At 37.7% G+C, this 18,522-nt stretch overlaps 1 protein-coding gene across 4 annotated transcripts in view; it reads right to left on the bottom strand.

The window, feature by feature from the left end:
- Positions 1-1,937: 1,937 nt before the first annotated feature.
- TBL1XR1 (TBL1X/Y related 1) overlaps positions 1,938-18,522 on the bottom strand; it is a 105,030-nt gene continuing 88,445 nt past the window's right edge. For 2 of the 4 annotated variants that reach the window (XM_064720831.1, XM_064720832.1), the window contains exons 5-17: positions 17,254-17,399; positions 15,568-15,787; positions 13,505-13,637; positions 12,352-12,493; positions 12,019-12,082; positions 11,820-11,917; positions 10,033-10,093; positions 8,742-8,863; positions 8,190-8,264; positions 5,696-5,823; positions 5,350-5,515; positions 4,360-4,461; positions 2,473-2,626 (exon numbers count right to left, since the gene is read on the bottom strand). In XM_064720831.1, coding sequence (XP_064576901.1) covers positions 2,600-2,626; positions 4,360-4,461; positions 5,350-5,515; positions 5,696-5,823; positions 8,190-8,264; positions 8,742-8,863; positions 10,033-10,093; positions 11,820-11,917; positions 12,019-12,082; positions 12,352-12,493; positions 13,505-13,637; positions 15,568-15,787; positions 17,254-17,399 — 1,484 coding nt within the window. In that variant the 3' untranslated portion in view covers positions 2,473-2,599. Of the gene's footprint in view, positions 2,627-4,359; positions 4,462-5,349; positions 5,516-5,695; positions 5,824-8,189; positions 8,265-8,741; positions 8,864-10,032; positions 10,094-11,819; positions 11,918-12,018; positions 12,083-12,351; positions 12,494-13,504; positions 13,638-15,567; positions 15,788-17,253; positions 17,400-18,522 lie in introns of all 4 variants that reach the window. The other 2 variants (XM_064720833.1, XM_064720835.1) reach the window with 2 other exon arrangements.

Below are 18,522 nucleotides of genomic sequence, written 5' to 3'. Positions count from 1 at the left end.
GAATTCCACCACAATTCGGTTTAGATTGGCTGAAAGAATCATCCAATACTTTTATGAAAATGAATAAACTGTCCATATTAAAATACAAAAGTACTATCAAGAATCACTTCTGACTTTCAGATTTAAATTCAGTGCAATTGACAAATGCATTGCTAAACGAAAAATGCAGCTTAAACATACTCAAAACATTTGTGTCTATTCCTGGGAGCACAGTTTAAAATTATTGCACAGAATTTTTTTTTATTTTTATTTTTTTTCATTAAATGACAGAGGTCAGCCACAGTCATGGACCTCCAGCAATAAAAGCAATATTTCAAGTGCCAGACACTCAATATATTAGGTTTCCTACATATTGTAACTCACAGGGTAATTGCTCTAAACATTTGCAATATGTTCCAAAACCCTAAAAATAGCTGGCACAGAACCACCACAGATAACTGTCTTTATGGATATGACTTGGTGTTGGTTTTAAATGCTGTGTATGATAGCAGTACAATCCTGGGCTGTATATAAACCATGTATTATTGTTGACTTGTCTTAACCACTGGCAAATTGCTACCCTACCTTAGCCAAACTCAGACTTGCTTCAAGTCATGTTTATTTCATGGAAATAGCAGAAATCGATGCCTAAAGAACAATGGTTAAATGTCAAAGCTGCATTATCTCAATTAAATGAATTTATACTTAACTTGGACAGGGGAAAAAGAACCCCAAATGAATAAAAAAATAGGTTAGAGACTAACAATCATAAGTCACAAAATTAATTGTGATTGAAATAGTGTTATAAAACCGATAACTTTGCAAAGCTCTGTAATATAAACCATTCCTTAAGTAAAATGTCTGTGACATAAATTTGACAACCTCTCTTTTTATAAATTTACACTCTTGGAATCTTATGCAAGACATGATGCAACCTTTTCGACTACACATACGCATAAACACAACCTCATGCTATCATTTACAAATAAAATCACTATTAGTATACTTTTAATCACATGAGCAGAAAAAGGTTTGCCATATACATCTGTCATTGTAAGAAAAATACTTGATATTGTAAACAGAGTAAAAGACACTATATAGTAGTGATTATTAAAAAAATAGCAGCTTACATCTACCCTATATTTGGAAAAAAATGTAGTCACAAGATACAATAAACTGCAGGACTGGAGCAGCAGGGGAATTAGTGCAAGTATTCATCTTTTAAATAAGCTGAATCACTGCTATTAAAATAAACTTGAAGCAAGTCCTCTGTTTAAGATCTTTTTTTTTTTAAATCTAAGGTAGTAAACATTTTGCCTCTTAATGGCAGTGTTATCAAATATATGCCAAAGATTTTATTTTAATAAAGAAAAATTACATGAAATACTTTTAATACTGGAGTTTGGTTACAATTATACATCTAAGCTCCTACAAATAATGATGGGCAACTCTCAAAGAAGCTGTGGCATGAACCCTTGTCCAGAAAGATCTTAACCTCTTAAACAAAATCCCCCAGCTATACTTTGCTCCTTTTCACAATAGTGCACAATTTAACCATATTTTAGCTATGGTCTTAAAACAACAGAAGATGCGTTTTTCCTCTTTATTTTTTTTTCTCCTTTTTTTTCTTTGCATCCCTGTTTGTTTTCTTTTTCCTGTGTTTTTGTGCCCTTCTGTTCTTACTTTTGGCAGAATTATGTCCCAGATAAGAAATTACTGCATTTCAGCCATGTCACCAGAAAATCAAACATAGCATTATACCCATTTCCATCCTGCTTTGTAGATGAGAAGGACGTGGAATATCACGCTGCAAAGAAGGATTTTTTTTTTCTTCTCTCTCCCTAATCCCTTTTCCACCCTCCCTCTGTTCACAAAATTGTGCTCTGGGAGCCACAAAATGTACCAAACATTATCAGGTTCAAACTACCTCTTCAAAGAATGCATCAAAACATGTTTCAAAGAAACGCCTTTTTTTTTTTTTTCCAAGGTGAAAAAATATAAACAAGAAACTAAATCACTCCCTTACTTCATGCATCCGTAAACTTAACCAAAACAAAACAGAAAACTCAATGTTTAAAAGCAAAGGAAAAAAAACTACTGCTGCAGATTTCTGTAAGTCCATTTTCTCTGTATACACAAACTGCTCAACTACTGAGAAGGAAAACAAAAACACCCCACAAATCCACGTGAGAATGGATCTCATGGGGGAAGGGGTAATGAAGGCTGCCATTAGTATCTTCTGATTTTGGTATGTATATGGGTCTGCTCTTGTATATGGTATATTTCTCTCTCTCTCGCTCTCTTCTGTTTTTCATATCCAAAAACCTTTAAATGTTATTTTGGGGCACAGCAGATTCCAGCACTTGGTGAACAGGATTCACAAGCTGTGACAAAACTCTGTCATCCTCTTCAGGGTGTAAATTTTTTTTTTTCTTTCTCCTCTTTTTTTTTTTTTCTCTTTTTTTTTTTTTTATATACAGTATATGTATATATTTCTTTTACATTTGGCTGTAGTGGACTGGCCATGGTTCGATTGGGACTATAGCAGTACATGGGTCAGGGACAGTCATTTTGGCTATGTACACATTCATAGTCGGTCCATGGCTTCCAACTAAGAGCGCTATTTCCGGAGGTCTAGTACACAAACCTGCAAAGAGAGAGACACACATGCAGCAGCTGCACAGCACCACGGGCTCCCACAGCTCTGGGGGAAGCGTCACAGCAAAACCTGACACGTGGCTCTGGCAGCTTCACCTTGTATCCATTAACAATGATTAAATAATATCAAAGCGAACAGGTGAGCCATTAATGAACTAAGGCACTGCTGCCTTCAGAATTACAATCAGAGCAGCAACAACATTTTATGTAAGCTGTTTGCCTGTTATTTAATACTGTGAGGCTGAGAACTGACTCTAATTTCATTTTATATTTTTACAAGTACTAAAACAGATCAGAAAAACAGTTAGTGTACAAATTCCAGTTTTAGTCTTGCCAAAATCTCCACTCAGTAGTGCTTAGACTTCCATATTTGACAGACCCAGTGCTGCTGGGTCTGTCAGATATAGAAATCTATTAGTAAAAAATAACCACACACAAGATAACACCAGGTGCAAGCACATTTAAAACAGAGTGGAGGAGAAGGGCTTTTGCTAGGGAACAATATAGAACAAATTAAGCCCAACATTTTTAAAATATCAGAAACTAAATGAAAATAAATCTATTCCAAGTACAATCAGCCTCTTGGGCCAAATTAATTGGAGGACTGGAAAGGTTACACAGGACTGGAAAGGTTACACAGCATGTACAAAAAAGGGTCATCTGGGGGAGTGATAATCAATTTCTGCTCGGGATATGCCTTGAGCTTTTATCTTTTTATGATATTGTGTATACTTACAAGATTAAAATTATATAAAGAACAATCAAAATTAATTCTCTAGAATTCAGGCTTCTTAAAATCCAGAACTTCTTATTTTTTTATTTGAACTCTAACAGAACAGCATTACTTACCAGCAAGGAGCACTCAGGAGGGAATTGCTTTGGCACCTGTGCTAAGATGCCACCTGAGACTCTGCACTACTGAGCTGCCAGGATGGCTTTTTGCTGACACTTGTTAAAGGAAGCTACAGCACTTCAAAACACAATTCCCTTATCAGCCTTACTTTACTTTAATTTTGCTTTTCCTTAGGCTCTCCTCTTTCTTTGCCAACCATGGTGAGACAGAGTCAAGCAAAAGCCCCAGGGCTGTGCTCCTTATGGAGACCATGCACATTCCCATCCCACTGCAGCTCTCTGCAGGGCAGTGTCAGAGCAGCCAGGAGGAGATGCTCCAACACCCTGCAGTGAAATGACAGTGGGAGCATCCATGATTAGTTAAACATGATTTTATTCCCTGCTTTTCCTAAGCAAAGTAAGCAGACTGATATTTATATATAGCTGCTGACATTTTTAGGAACTTTTTAATTACAAGCATTTGGAAATCTGCACTTTGTTTTGCTGTTGAATGTAATGCAGAAGGTATTTTATTCCTGTCATGCATTATAATAATATCACCTACACTGAGCATCTTCCCTTGAAAAGGGCAGAGAAAGAAAAACAAATTTGTTTCCAAACCAGCCACACTGAACACACTGACACAGTAAGCCCCAGAAGGAACAGAAAATATAAACTGGAAATATCTCCACCTCCACCTTCTGAGGTCTTTGGACTGGAATAAAGATATTCTCCTTAAAATACCACAGCAGGGTTACAGTTGAAAACCTACAGCTGAGCTGGCTGTATTCAACCTTCAGCTAGAGAAGGAAATTTTGTCTCCAGTGTTGGCTAAAAGATTTCCAGAAGATGTTTGTTACTGGAACACCAGCCAAGTCAAGCAACACTTACTGAACCATCTGAAGCACTTGCTCCAACTTTGTCTCCTGCTGCATTCCAGCAAACCTCAAAAATCCCTCCTGTTCCCCGATAACTGTGAACTAGGGCACCTGTCTAAAAAAGGGACAAGGCAAGTAATTAATACAACAAAACCAAGCACAATTTGTACATGTAACATTTCCCCACTGCTTTGAAAAGCTAAAATTCTCAGAGGAAAGTGGTCCAGAAGAGATTTGTGGACAATCTCAGCGCCTTGTTAAAGAATGTGGCACAACCATTGCATCTTGAGCTCCTGTGTTTGATGGGCAAAACTGGGGATGGTCACGACTACTTCCAATTACTAAAATGATAAAATGAGCCTTTCAGAAATTTATACTCAATGTTCAGCAGCCAGAGATTGCATCATGCCTGACAACAAGGTCCTTAGACTTTGGACATAACATGCCTTTTTTTTCTGCCAGAAATACAAAACAAGTAATAGTGCCCTTTTTGAGAAAGTTTCATAGAAATACTTTGACACCGTTATCTTCCCTCACTTTGCATTCTCTTGTTTGTCAGTGAAATTCAATGAAACAGCCAATCAGATTAGTATGTCTAGACCCATTCATCATTTTTCACAAAAGCCCCAGTTTTATCAGGAATTTAAAGTTCACAGTTAACAAAGACTATTTTTGGATTAAATATATTCTTGGAGAAACTTTGTTCAATGTGGGGTTTTGCTGGTGTCAGAATTTTTGGTTTGGATCTTTCTGGCTTGTTTTTATGTCTTTTTGGTTTTTTTTGCTAAGACAATGTAAAGACAAGTACTACCTCACCACAGGCAACCATTCAAAGAGAGAAATTAAATGTACTACCATTAAAAGAAATAATCCCAGAACAAAGAGAAAACCAATGTGTTAGCAATGATAAAGCTCTTTGTGGCTGAAGTATGATGGATAAGCAAAGTTTGGAAGGATGGAAAAGACCAAAACACAAACTTCTCAACACAGACAAGAGCAATACCTGTGTATTCCAGATGTGTACACATTTATCAAAGGAGCCACTGGCCAGGTACCTGCCATCAGGACTGAAAGCTACACTGTACACAGGTTCTTGATGTTTTGTCAGAGTATGAATACAAATTCCTCTGTCTACATCCCATAACCTAACAGTAGAATCAAAGGATGCACTATCAAGGAAAAAAAAGACAGATTAATTACATCTCAATTCAATATATTTTTGTTGATAATACAAATAGAATATGATAAAGTATCTTATGTACTTCAAAACATTCTGTGAACTTACAGATATAGAAAGTGAGGTAAAAAATAATGTTTAACAAGCATTTAAAACCAGGAATAAATAGTACCTTGCTAACATAAGATTGGCATTTGGATTATTTGTTCCTGGTCCTGTAGGACTCCATTTGATAGTATAAATTTCTTTGTTGTGTGCTTGTAAATCATGGACACAACTGTCTTGTTTCATACTCCAGATCTATGATAAAAAAAGAGGAAAACACAAATAATTTAGCACAACATCATACTAAAATAGTTTTACATGTTTCTTCTGTATCATTTGCAGGCTGTTATCTTTAGGCCACTCAAAACATTTGCTATGACTGCTAGGTTTCTAGAGTAATTATGCCAAGTTTTATTCCAGGACCTTACATTCTTTGTGTTCTAAGTCCCCAGTGAGGCTAATGAATAATAAAGGTGCTGCCTGTAGAAACCAAACTGCCTGAGTGAACTGCAAACCCCTTGAAAAGTGCAGGGATGAGAACAGATGCTGAAATGAGAAGAGCAGCATGTAAATGTTCATGCCTGAGTTGATAAAATACCATGATCCTATTTTTAAATGAACTTCTTGCTACACAGACTGAGTGAAATAAAGGGATAGTAGAGAAATTTTCTGTTTTCATACAAATCCAGAGACACAAATACCACTATGGCATTTTCCTGACATATTAGTATTTGCATTGCCAGATTTCAGTGTTCAGTACTTCACAGAGGTCATTAGAGGACTCCAACTCCTGCATGATCATACTCAACAAACAAAATAACTTTATTCTATTAAGAGTTTCCATGGCTTCTACAGAAGGGATTTGGGAAGGCTTTTATATGGCAGAAATTTTATATGGTGGATAACCACTTGAATGTTATTTTTAATGTCTCAGTAATGCTTTTAGTTCATTTTTTGTTGGAAAAAGCTACCAGGAGCATGTTTCAGCTGCAATTGAGGTGCATGTGTAAACAAATGGTGCTTTTCAGAACTGCTGCTTTGCTGAAGAGGAAATTGATTTTCAATGTGCAGACAGAATTGAAATTGTATTTCCAGTTTAATTGATGGGATCAAAACCTAGCTTCTCTTCCCAAAATTAGCATGGATGAAAGAGTCTGTATCAGCTGCCCTAGTGTTAAGCTGTAGATAGAAACTGACCAAGTAAATAAATCCCTAGGCACCTTCCATGTGCTTCCAAACCTGGTATTTATTCCTTCTGCCATTGAAAAGCAAGCGATCCACAAGTGATTAGTGATGTGCAGACTTAGCCTCCAGCACTTGGCTTTTGAGCTAATCCTGAATAAAACAGTAACATTCTTTCCAGCCTGGGCTCCATTTGAAACAGCCACCAAGAAGTTAATTTGCTGAATCCCACAAATGCTGACACATTCCCAGTTGTCACCTCTGCTCCTGGAGAGGCAGCAGCAACAGCAGCTCAGGCTCCAGACTGGAATTCATCACCCTGGAGTTTCAGCTGTTTAAGTATTAAATACCTGGCTTAAGCTGGCTATTCTGACTCCATGCACTGCCAATGGAGAACAACTGATGCTCTCAGGGGTTTCCTCAGCACACTTGACTTAAGACACTTAACTTAGGAAAGGATAACTTGCTCTTCAGCAGTGCTAGACAGTGCTGACTGGAGATGTCTAGACACCCAGCTTTAGACTGGAGGCTTAATGCTTAAGTGTTTGTATTTAGATAAGGTGATTTCCCTTGCCAGAGCCTGACTGTGTGCCAGCAGGAGGGATATGTGGCCACTCATTCAGCCATTCCCTGATTAAATAACAGTGAGCTGGATGGAATTAACTGTCCCGAGGGTTACCAGCAGGACAGTGCTGTCAATGTAAAAAATGGATCCTGAAACTCTACCAAGCACAGTGCTGAAGGTCCCAGTGAATGGAAAGCATCTGTGCCATGGAAGCAGCACAGGCCTGTCAGGCATGAACAATCTCATCTTTGCTGGTGGCAGGTTTGTAAGGATGTCTGGAGTGCCCTGAAGCCACATGTGTAAGCTGCAGTATCCTCTGCACTCACAAGTTTGCCCCTGTTCTACAAGAAAGCACACAGCTGTGAATCTCTTGGAGGACAAGTGTAGGTGTGATTGAAAACTGCAGAATGACTCCTGATGAACTGGAAAAAAATGCAGGAATGCACAAGGCCTCTGAAGAAACAACATGCCAAAGATTTTAACTAGAAAGAAGGGGAAAGCAGAAGAAAACCAGGAAAGGAGCAAGTCACCCATTCCTGAATGTGCTACCTGACATGCATTCCAACTTTATTCTTTTAACCAAAAGCAACCATCAAGCGTGACAGCTTAATGATTAATGACCTGATTCTGTTCACAGCTAAAAGCACCTAATAAATCATGCTCCAAGTCTCAGGCTGGCAGCCTGTAACAAGTCCTCTAGACCAAAGCTTGGCCCTGATTAACAAGGATTTCTAGGATTGCCTAACCTTGTTACATTAAAAAAGAACGAATATAGGACAACACAGCAAGTACACTGATATTGCTGGGATGTCCAGGTTAATGGAGTGCATTCCAGAGCCTACAAAGACAAGGGCCAGCCCACAGCTCCCATTACCTTTAGAGTCATGTCATCAGAGCAGGATGCCAGCAGATTACCAGTTGGATCCCATTTGATTGCATTTACTTCATTCTAAAAGTGAACAATGAGAGTTAGTTGGAGTCCTCCCTTCCATTACAAAATGATAGCTTACAAAAGATAAAGCTGGACAGCAGTTATGAGTATTTGCATAATTGTCAGGATTTTAACACTTAATTTTTATTCATATCTTTGCCTACAATAACAACTAACAGCTTTTTGCTATCCATTTATCACATTTCCCATGCATTCTTGTACACCACCTGATAAAGTTTTGGAGTTACCATGCTGCTTCTCCTAAAGCTCACTCTTGTACCATGACACTGGTAAAACAAGCTGGACATGGAGGAGAGAATTGTTCTGATAATCACAGAGATTGTGATTATCATAAGACCTTAACCACAACTACCTATGTGTGCCTCTACTGCCTGTAACCAATTACACAAGTGCTGGGTACTGGTAAGTTTACTGAGCCCCCCATCTCTCATAAATAAAAACATCACAGAGCAACCCCCTTTTTGCAGTACTTACTGTGTGACCCTGGAAGGTTTTGATGGGCCTATCTTGTCCTAGTTTACAAACGTGAATACACATGTCTGTACTGCAAGAGGCAAATGTGTTGTTACTCTGCCAATCAACATCTAATGCTGGTGCTAAAAGAAAAAGAAAGATATTTAAAGCTATGGTACACACTCTGCAGGAATTTGATGTACAAATTTAACATGCACCACACCTTGGTATAAAAGCCAACAGGAAGCAATCATTAATTTTACAGCAGTTCTGAAGATCTACACTATGAACAGTAAGAAATGCAGCTAAAACAAGTCTTACATAAAATGGAACAAATTTAATATAAGTCATCATAATATGGAACATATGTGAAATCAAAGGGTTATACAGAAGACAGTGCAGCAGGACATCAAGCTGTAGTTAAGTCATCTATAAACAAATCTCAGGAATCAGCACAAGGAACAGGTTCCCACAGCTTCACACATCATCATGCATGAGCTCATCTCCACCAGCAGCTCCTGCTCATGGAGGGGTGAGGATTTATTTCCTTTCTTAATTCCAGCATTGTAAGGTGTGGTAACTTGGAAGCTTAATCATGGGCAACATGTTCCATTTGATCAAGCCAGCTATTTATGGCAGACAGCACAGGGAGAGCTGCTTGGAGCAAATGCTGAGTTGATGTTTCTGACTGCTGTCATGGCTCTGGAAATGTGGCACGAGCAGAACAAGAGTGGGAACGAGACATGTTTCTTAAAGGAACTTCAATGGCACGTCTGCCATCCTCTCCACTCTTTCCCAGCTGATTCTGGCAGGATTGCTCAGCATGCAGCCCACAGAGCAATTTGTCTGACCTCCTGCACTCCCACCCAGGCTGGCCAGGGAACAGCTTTCAGCTGGTTTGTGGCCAAACAACCCCAGGACAGGGGAACAATGGGATACAATTGGATATGGGGTGGGATCTCTGCAGCAGGAGGATGACAAATGCAGTCCTTAGGTGAGAAACACTAATCCCTGTGGCCTGCCCACATGATTTGTCTGCCAGCACACCACAAAGTCAGGAATACTTGGATTATTTGTCTCCTATGACTTCATTGGAACTGCAATAAAACTGTGAGTTATAAAATCAGAACAAATCCATCTTTGTTTACATTCTCAATATTCCAATATGGGACGGTAAGTAACCAAAGACTACCTGTAAGATTCTTAAATTATGCAAATAATCACCACAAACATCAGATTTTAAAATTTATTTTTAAAAACAACATTTTTGTCTTTTCAGATGACAAATCTGAATGATAAAATCAAGACTTACCAGAATGAAAAGGAAACTGCTGCTTGGCTTCGCCAGTGTGGGCATCCCAAATAATTGTGGTCTGTGTTAAACAGATAAATAAACAATAAACAAACTTGTACAAATTTCCCCACAACTACCACCACTCACAAGTATGAGAATACCTACCCTGCTCACCATCACCCAAACCTGCTCTTGATTATACATTTCTAGAGTTTGATCCAGTACTAAAAGAAATAGTAGTAGATGTACAGAAAACAGTAGAAAATTTAAGATTGCATTAGAAAGATGTTTAGCCACAACATTTTGGGGTCTAGAGGAAAGCAGGAATTTGTGGGCTTTTAAACGGTTTTATCCCCTTAGTCCTATTTATATTCTCCCAATCCATTCCACACACCTATTTTAATTTCAAATACTTGTATATTCAAATTGTAGTATCAGCTACTCACTCGTTCCTAAGGAGATGTTATTAACAGTTAGTCACATACTGAAACATTTAAGGGTGTAATTTCATTCTATGTTGTTCTCTGCCAATACTTTCATAACCTTCTAGTTAAAGAAACCTTACAAGACAAAATCAGTATCTTACCATCAGTATATTATACGCCAATATCCCTGCCCTACCTCAATGAACAATGAAAATTATAACATCAAATTCAATGGAAGCATGAACTGACCACAAAATATAATTATGGAAAAGGAGCCTAAGGTTGGGTCACTCCCTCTGCTAAAGCAGAATATTTTTCAAAGCATAACCTCAGTTTGTCTAAGAAGTTTTATTGACTGAAGGAGGTTTCTATTTCTTCCTTAATTATTTCCCTGCAAATAAAAGCTGTACTTCCACAAATATTTAAAAATTGGCATAACCATCACAGATGCCAAAAGAGTAAACACATCCTTTCCATGCTTTGAGACATTAAATTTTCCTCCCTTTGTGCCAGCACAAGCATTTATAAAGCTGGCTAATAAAGCAAACCAAGTAAATGCATGCAGGAAAAAAAAAAAACAAATAAAGGAGAAAATGTCCTACTTTACAGTGACACTGCCAGTTTTAAGTGGTTGTACTGAGGTTGCAGTTTGCCACTCTAAGAGAGAACCTGCGCTGACTTCTGCACCTTGAATCAGTTACAGAGGAAAAAAATCAACTCTCCTTATTCTAGCTATAGTCTATTTGATTCTCTGAATTCACTTTAAGTACATTTCCCATCACTCTGTGCCCTTCCTACCATTCATACATAAAACCTCTCACACTAACAGCAGCTCTGAACTGGAAGACCTTGTAAACCTGAATTTGTTTAGAGATGTGAAATAAAACACAGTCAAACAAAGAGCTCTGTGGCATTACACAATTGGCAGCCCCCCAGTCACATATATCAACTTCCCTTATGTTCCAGCTCTACTCTTTATAATCATTCTCAGGTTTGACTGATATCCAACTCAGCCTCGACCTACCCCTCTAGTACAATTTCTTTTGCTAAGGTTTTGCTTGAAGTGCTTCACTGAATTTAGATGGTTTGGTTTTACAAAGGTTTAATGTTTATGGTTTCAATACACTTACTTTCCAACTCAGACTAACCTAAATTGGAAGAGATCCACAGACACTGAAATCTAGGAAATTAAAATATCTCAATAAACTGCTATAAAACCCAAGGAAACATAGCTATAGCATAACAAGTTCTTTGTAAGCACATATTTACATCCCAAGCCTTTAGTTCCATTTACTTACTTTGCATAGATTTGCTATTTTGCTTACAGTTAGATTATAACGGTGAAGGAAAGAATTTTAATTTTACCAAAGATTATCTCACCTTGTCCACTCCTGCACTTAAAATGAAGTTTCCTTTCTTGTTCCATTTTAACGCAAATATAGGACCTTTATGTTGCCCTAAGGTGCTGGCAAGATTACCTGAAAATTTATATTGATATGAATACATTAAAAAATAAAAAACTATGCCGTGAGCCACAATATAGGAAAATATATCGTAAATTAAAAAGTATTTTGCTTACCATCTTTAGTCCATATCCTTGCAAAGCCATCGTAAGACCCAGTTGCTAGAAGTGTACCTTCACTCTGCCAGCAAAAAGGTTATTTGTTTATTTATTTTTACTGCTTAGGTCAAAGCTAAAGAGCACAGAGGAAATTTGAGGTAGAATAGATAGGACAGGATCTATGCATAGGATTTATGGTATTTTACTGGTTGAAAGTTATTAGAAAGGAGTTCCTGAAGTATAATAGAAGCTACAACGCTGATCAGAACAAACATTTCAGGTGGTGGCACAGAACATAACACACACGTGGCCATGAGGGGCTGCGAGCAGGGTTTTGCTGGGGGCACTCACGTTCCAGTCCAGCGAGGTGACGTCCTTGTTGCTGGGCACATCCTGCCCGCCCTCGCGGATGCAGTGCCGCAGCACCAGCTGCGTGGAGCCGCTCGTGCTGTTCTCGCTCAGGTTCCAGATCCGCGCCGTCGAATCGCCAGACCTGCACAACACCCGGGGCACAGAGACCCTGCTGCTCACACACGGCCATCCCCTTCATTTCATGGGGACAGCCACATGTGCCATCATAATGACAGGCTGTAATGTTGTATAATGTGCAATATACCATACACCAGTGATATACAATACGCTCATAATAGGCGACATTATAATATATGCTATAATATGCAACATTATAATATATGTGACAATATAATATGTATTATCTATTATTTTACCTACCATTTAATAAACGGTATGTAAAATAACAGATAGTATATATAATATTTAATATATAATATATAATATATAATGCATAATATATAATATATAATATACATAATATATATAGCTATAGTCTTATAAAGCACTACATATATATAGTTTTTTATATATATTACATATACACATATATTTACATTTTATATATATTACACGTACATTTTTATATGTTACATTTATATACTTATATATTTTATATATATTACATATGCATATAAGGATGTATATACATACATAGTATATAATATAGAACGGATAATATAGAATATAGTGATATATATGTGCTACACAATATGCTATGTGATGTATACTATATTATATACATATATAAATTATAATTATACTCATATCTAATATATAATATATATTATATATAATCATACTTACATATTTATCTAAATATAAATACTTATATTTATACTTATATATATTTTTATATATTATTTATATATGGTAGCTGTATGTTATGGTACATTGATTTTATTATATATTAATTAAGAATAATAAATTCAGTTTTAAAGCACTATTCTCTAAAGAACAAACATCGTAGCATTTGATGTTTGGGGCAGGTGTTCCCTGAGCCTTCTGCCCTTCCCGTGCATAATCATCAATAATAATAAATAATAAATAAAATAATAAATAATTAATAATAAATATTGATAATAATAATAATCATCTCCAGTATGCCCCAGCACAGACACTCCACACACACACTCACGGCCAGTGCACATACCCTGAGGCCAGAAGGTCACTGACGGGATTCCAGGCACAGATGAACACTTCGGACTCGTGGCCACGCAGCACCACTGCCTTGTTGGGAGGGATTTCCACATCTCCATCTACTTCCATCATATCCGTGTGATTATCTGCATTATGGGAAACAACAGTACAGAGAGGTGGATTTTAGTATTTTGGGACGTTGTGACTCCTGTATGGTTCAAATTCTTCTGCCGTGTGTGCAAGAATTCACAATTTATGTGATTCAAAAATTTGACAGAGCTGTCATGCTCTTTTATTTTTTTAGCTCCAATTAATGAAGCACTATAAACAGATGGGGAATTTCGAAAATGTGAGAAAGCTCATCGCCCCTGTAAACCTTCACATCCAAATGGATTTAAATTTGGAGCTTCAAATCAGGGCCAAAAGTGAATTTTTTGCTATGCTAAAAAATAAATGCTGTTACAAGTACTCTGTTGTTCAGGCCCAATACTGCATAGTACAATATGTTACTAGTCTAGCTTGTGCTGTAGGAATACATTTATAACACATTCATTTTCAAAAATCTCTTTTCACCAATTGCAGTCAAACAGGTTTTAAATCTACATCTCCAACACTCCATTTACAAAATTCCTTTAATGAATATAATCACATTTGTTGATAGAGTTAACATAACCAAGATCTCAAACTTCATCAGCAATTACCATGGAATTGTGGCAGTGTAACTTTCTGCATGGAAGTGAGATTGAAACCATATTGTTCTGTAGAACATACTGGGGGTAATTCAACTGACAAAACAGTTTTCTTGGCATCTACCATCAATCATTTTCTATTATTAAAAATAAATTCACGATGAGTGCAAATGCAGAATGTAAGGAATGCTGCACAGTTCACCTGCTCCATATTTATTCACTGCGGTTAAAGAAATCATTTCACAGCTATTGCTTAATTTAGCATTAAGGGTTTCTGTCACTGCTTGTGCATGTGAGAAAATAGAAAGGGCTTTTAAAACATGAGTATTTTTTTCAGAAAGGGCACCACATAAAGCATTGCTTCAGTCAGAGGATCGATGCCAGTCTGAAGTGCTGTACAGCCAGCAGGGGTTGCTGGTAGATCACATTTAACAGGACTGAGATCTGAGGTCTACCCTTCCTCTAGCCAGCTCACAGTTATCAATACTCCTTTGAGATTTTTAAATTAAAGCATCAAAGTAGAGACCTCATTTGTTTCAGCCAAAGAATGTATTTCTAGCTTTTTATCATACATGCTAACAAAAAAAAATCTAGTAAAATCAGGCTGTAAAATTTGTACACAGCTCAATATTAATATTCTCTCCAAAAATGGTATTTTTTTCAGGTGTTTTTACAGAAAGAATTGTAACTCCCACGGTTAAACATTCAATTCAGAGTTCCAGAAGAGTATTTTCAAAATCACAGTTTAATGCCTGACCCAAACTTTTCCATATTAAGCCTCATTTTAAGATAGTTTCTTTGACCAGTGATGACAAACAGAACTCATTTATTTCACCAATCACAACTAAAATGGAATTCATGAATAAAGAAACCTGAGAGCAGTTGCATTGAGCAATTTTGAATAGCAAATAGTGAAAACTGATATAGATAAAAAAGACAATGGACACAGGGCTTGTCCCAGCAACCCTGACCTCGGTATCGCTAGAAGAGCCAGGTACAGCTCTTGGATCCGTGGGTTTTACAGAATTTTTTGGAAGGAGTTTGCAGAGCTTCACAAGCAATACTCAGTTTTAACCAGCCATGGAGTGGCAGACTCCTTTCCTCATTCCTTGTACAGGACTTAATTTTGCTTTTCTTTTTATGCAAGGGAAGACTGGACTGCGCATCAATGAATTCAGAACTCTGACTCCTGCAACCCCAGATATCAAAAATGGGGACAAACAAAGGTGAGACATGATCTGCTCAAGTATGATCCATGATGAAGGAACTCTCTGCAAGCTGAAGGGTTACTCCAAACTCCACATTTTTACCTCATTGTCTGAAAGCTCAGACAATGATAAACTAGGAAATGCAAACCCAGCTTAAAGCAATTTCTGTCTCAACTTACTTGCTATAGTGTGTGCTCCATTCTCCTCTCCATTTGCAGTATTTTCTCCATTTTTCGCTGATCCCTGTTGGTTGGTGGCAGCTGCAGCTGCAGCAGCTGCTGCCTGCTGTTGTGCAAGTTTGTCTCTGTAGGCCTGTTGTCTTGTCTGTACCACATCAGGCATCACTGCATCTATCAGTGAGAGAGACTCTATCGGCCTACCATCAAACAAGGTACCATCCTAAATTACAGCACAGGGAGAAAAGGGAAAAAAAAAAGATAACACCAAGTAGGAATTAACATTACGGGCAAAGATTCCAAGCAAAACTAAAGAAAACGTTTTGATTTAATATAATAAAGTGGTTTACATATGCTGCTGGAAGTGATATCTCATCATTGTTGTGGTCAGGACTGGAATTTTAGGCTAAAGTTAAGTGGCCACCATAAATATGCAAAAAAAGCCACTGCAGGCCTCTGGGAGAGCCTGTGGAATCAGAAGTTACTTGCTTTGAGTTTGCTGAATTGTCTGCTAAAGCAAAAAATTCTGTAAGCTATCTATGAATATGATTTCAAACATGAGTGGCTGCAGCAAAATCTAATGGTTTGTTTGAAGAGAGAGCTGCAAACATTGCAACTCGGGTCACTGACTTGTGAAGTTATAGTCTTATTAGACTAATACTTTCCATAAACATATTATCTGGGGAGTTGACTAGTTTTCTTCCTTTTTTTAAACTGTGCTGGCATGCTTTCAAACAACAAGGAAGAATTTTATCCTGAAATGGACAAGACCCAGTTAAAAATACTCTTATACATATGCTAGGGCTTTGTAAGGATCTATTTTTAGGGACTAGAAGGATTCCTTGCAATAAATATAGGGTCGTCTTCTTCTCTTCCTATCACTTGCTTTATTTTTCTGAGGCTTCCTAAGGGAAAGGATTTGTTTCACTAGGACTGTGAAAACCACACAAACAGCAGACATAAGGGAGACTGGAAAGTGAGCAGAATTAATGGGGGGGAAAAAAAAGGTTCCTTCAGTAATCTGACTGACACACAGAAAGGCTTCTCACCTTCCAGGCACAAATGAGAATGGAAATTGAGGGAGAGTGTCTGCAGCATCAGGCAGGAAGATACATAGCTTTCTGTACTGCTGGAATAACCATTTAAACATCAAATTTAACAGATCCTGCTCAAGATGAATTAGCCAGCAGAGGCAAAAGGCAAACTGGCATACACCTTCAGCCTTCCTGCCACAAATTCAAACCCCCTCCTTGGAAATCCTGCCTTTGGGCTCACATTACTTCACTGTGATGACACAAGAGCCCAAACAAGAGCTGCACAGTGCTCTCCCACCTCCCTAGTGCCTGTCTAAGAAACCAAAAAATGAAGAGATTGCTGGCCTCCATTATTATCCTACTGCACTGGATGCACTAGAACCTTAGAGGAGGGTAAAAGCTCTGCAGACAATGGACCTTTAAGCAACAAGCCAGAACACCATGGCTGGTGTTGTGTGGCTGCCCTGGGCAGAACCCCACCCTGGGTTATGTCACTCCACTCTGGTTCCACCAACAGAGTCATGGGGAACACCAGCAGTAAGGAATCTGAAGTAAAAGTAAGTAGATAGGGTACAAGAAAGTTAAGCAAAAATACTGACATTCAAACTTACTGCAAAGCAAGGACACAATGCTCCTGCAGGCAAAGCCTCCTTACCTCATTAATACTGACTTCTGCCTCTACATACTGCAGACCTTTCTGGATGATGGAAATCAAAGCAGCTGGTGGCACCAGAGCACCATTTATATTAGACTGGCTGATATGGCTCTCTATACCAAAGGTAAATGCTGAATGGGAAAACCCTAAAGACAAGGCAAAGACATCAGAAATGATTTACAGACAGACAATGCTACTTGCTCTACCACAGTAGGACCTTCTGTTTAACATCTGTGCAAATTATGCAAAGTAAAATGCTATCGAATGCTTCTAAACTACCAAAAACTTGTCAAAACACCTAATTCCCTTATAGTTTAAGTGTACAAAAGGAGAAAAGCAAAGTTCATATATAAATATAACAATTATTAATCACAGTATCAATGGCAAAAAACATTTGTGTATGAATCAATGTAAAATATACTATTCACTATAGCATTTAAATGTGTTTATTTATGCACAAACTACATTTAAATACTGTATCATATGCAGTATTTAATAAAAAATATATATCCAAGACACAAGACTCACTGGCTATTTTCACTCACTGATTTGATACCCATCAAAGTTAAATGGATCTGTATGTGAACGGAATTCAGCTCATGGTGCAGTGCTGCCATAATTGTATACACTCTGCCATTTAGAGCTACATCAGCACTGTGCACTCACTGATAAAAGAAGTGGCAAACATGGTGCAGCAATGGTAGCTGCTTGCTATTTATTTGATCACCTTGAAAAAGTGAATTTAAGCTAGAGAAAAATAGTTGCTTCAGCAAGTTAACTATTGTCATGGCATTTTTTTCTTAAACCACTTTATTTTTTTTTCCCTTTTTCCCTGTCAGGTAAGCAAGAAGCTGCCTTCAAACTTTCAAATGAAGATGAAGCAATTTTGTAAGTTTGGCTTCTATGACAAAAGCAATCTGCAACTGGAACAAGAGTGTGTAGTAGTTTTCAGAAAATTCAGGCAGAAAAATGAGGTTTTGCTTTCTTTTGACAAGCAGAAACTGTAAACGCTGCCATCCACCATTGCTTCTGGTGCTCCTCCCCTCAATTTGGGAAGTCCATGAGCAGTGGACATATGTTGCATCAGTCAAATGCTTTTCCAACAAGCCTGAAGCCACCTATCAGCAATCACTAAACAAAAACTATGAATCAAAAGTTGAAGCAACAAGGTAAAATATGAAATATATGTGTATATTTTCTTATCTATATCTATAGTGTATACATTAAAGCTGATCTCCTAAACTCCAGTCTTAAGATAAAAGTGTATTT

This window comes from Zonotrichia leucophrys, chromosome 9, assembly GCF_028769735.1.
Source record: "Zonotrichia leucophrys gambelii isolate GWCS_2022_RI chromosome 9, RI_Zleu_2.0, whole genome shotgun sequence".
NCBI lineage: Eukaryota > Metazoa > Chordata > Aves > Passeriformes > Passerellidae > Zonotrichia > Zonotrichia leucophrys.
Note: the sequence above shows the minus strand (reverse complement) of the source record. Positions and strands in the feature narration are given on the sequence as shown.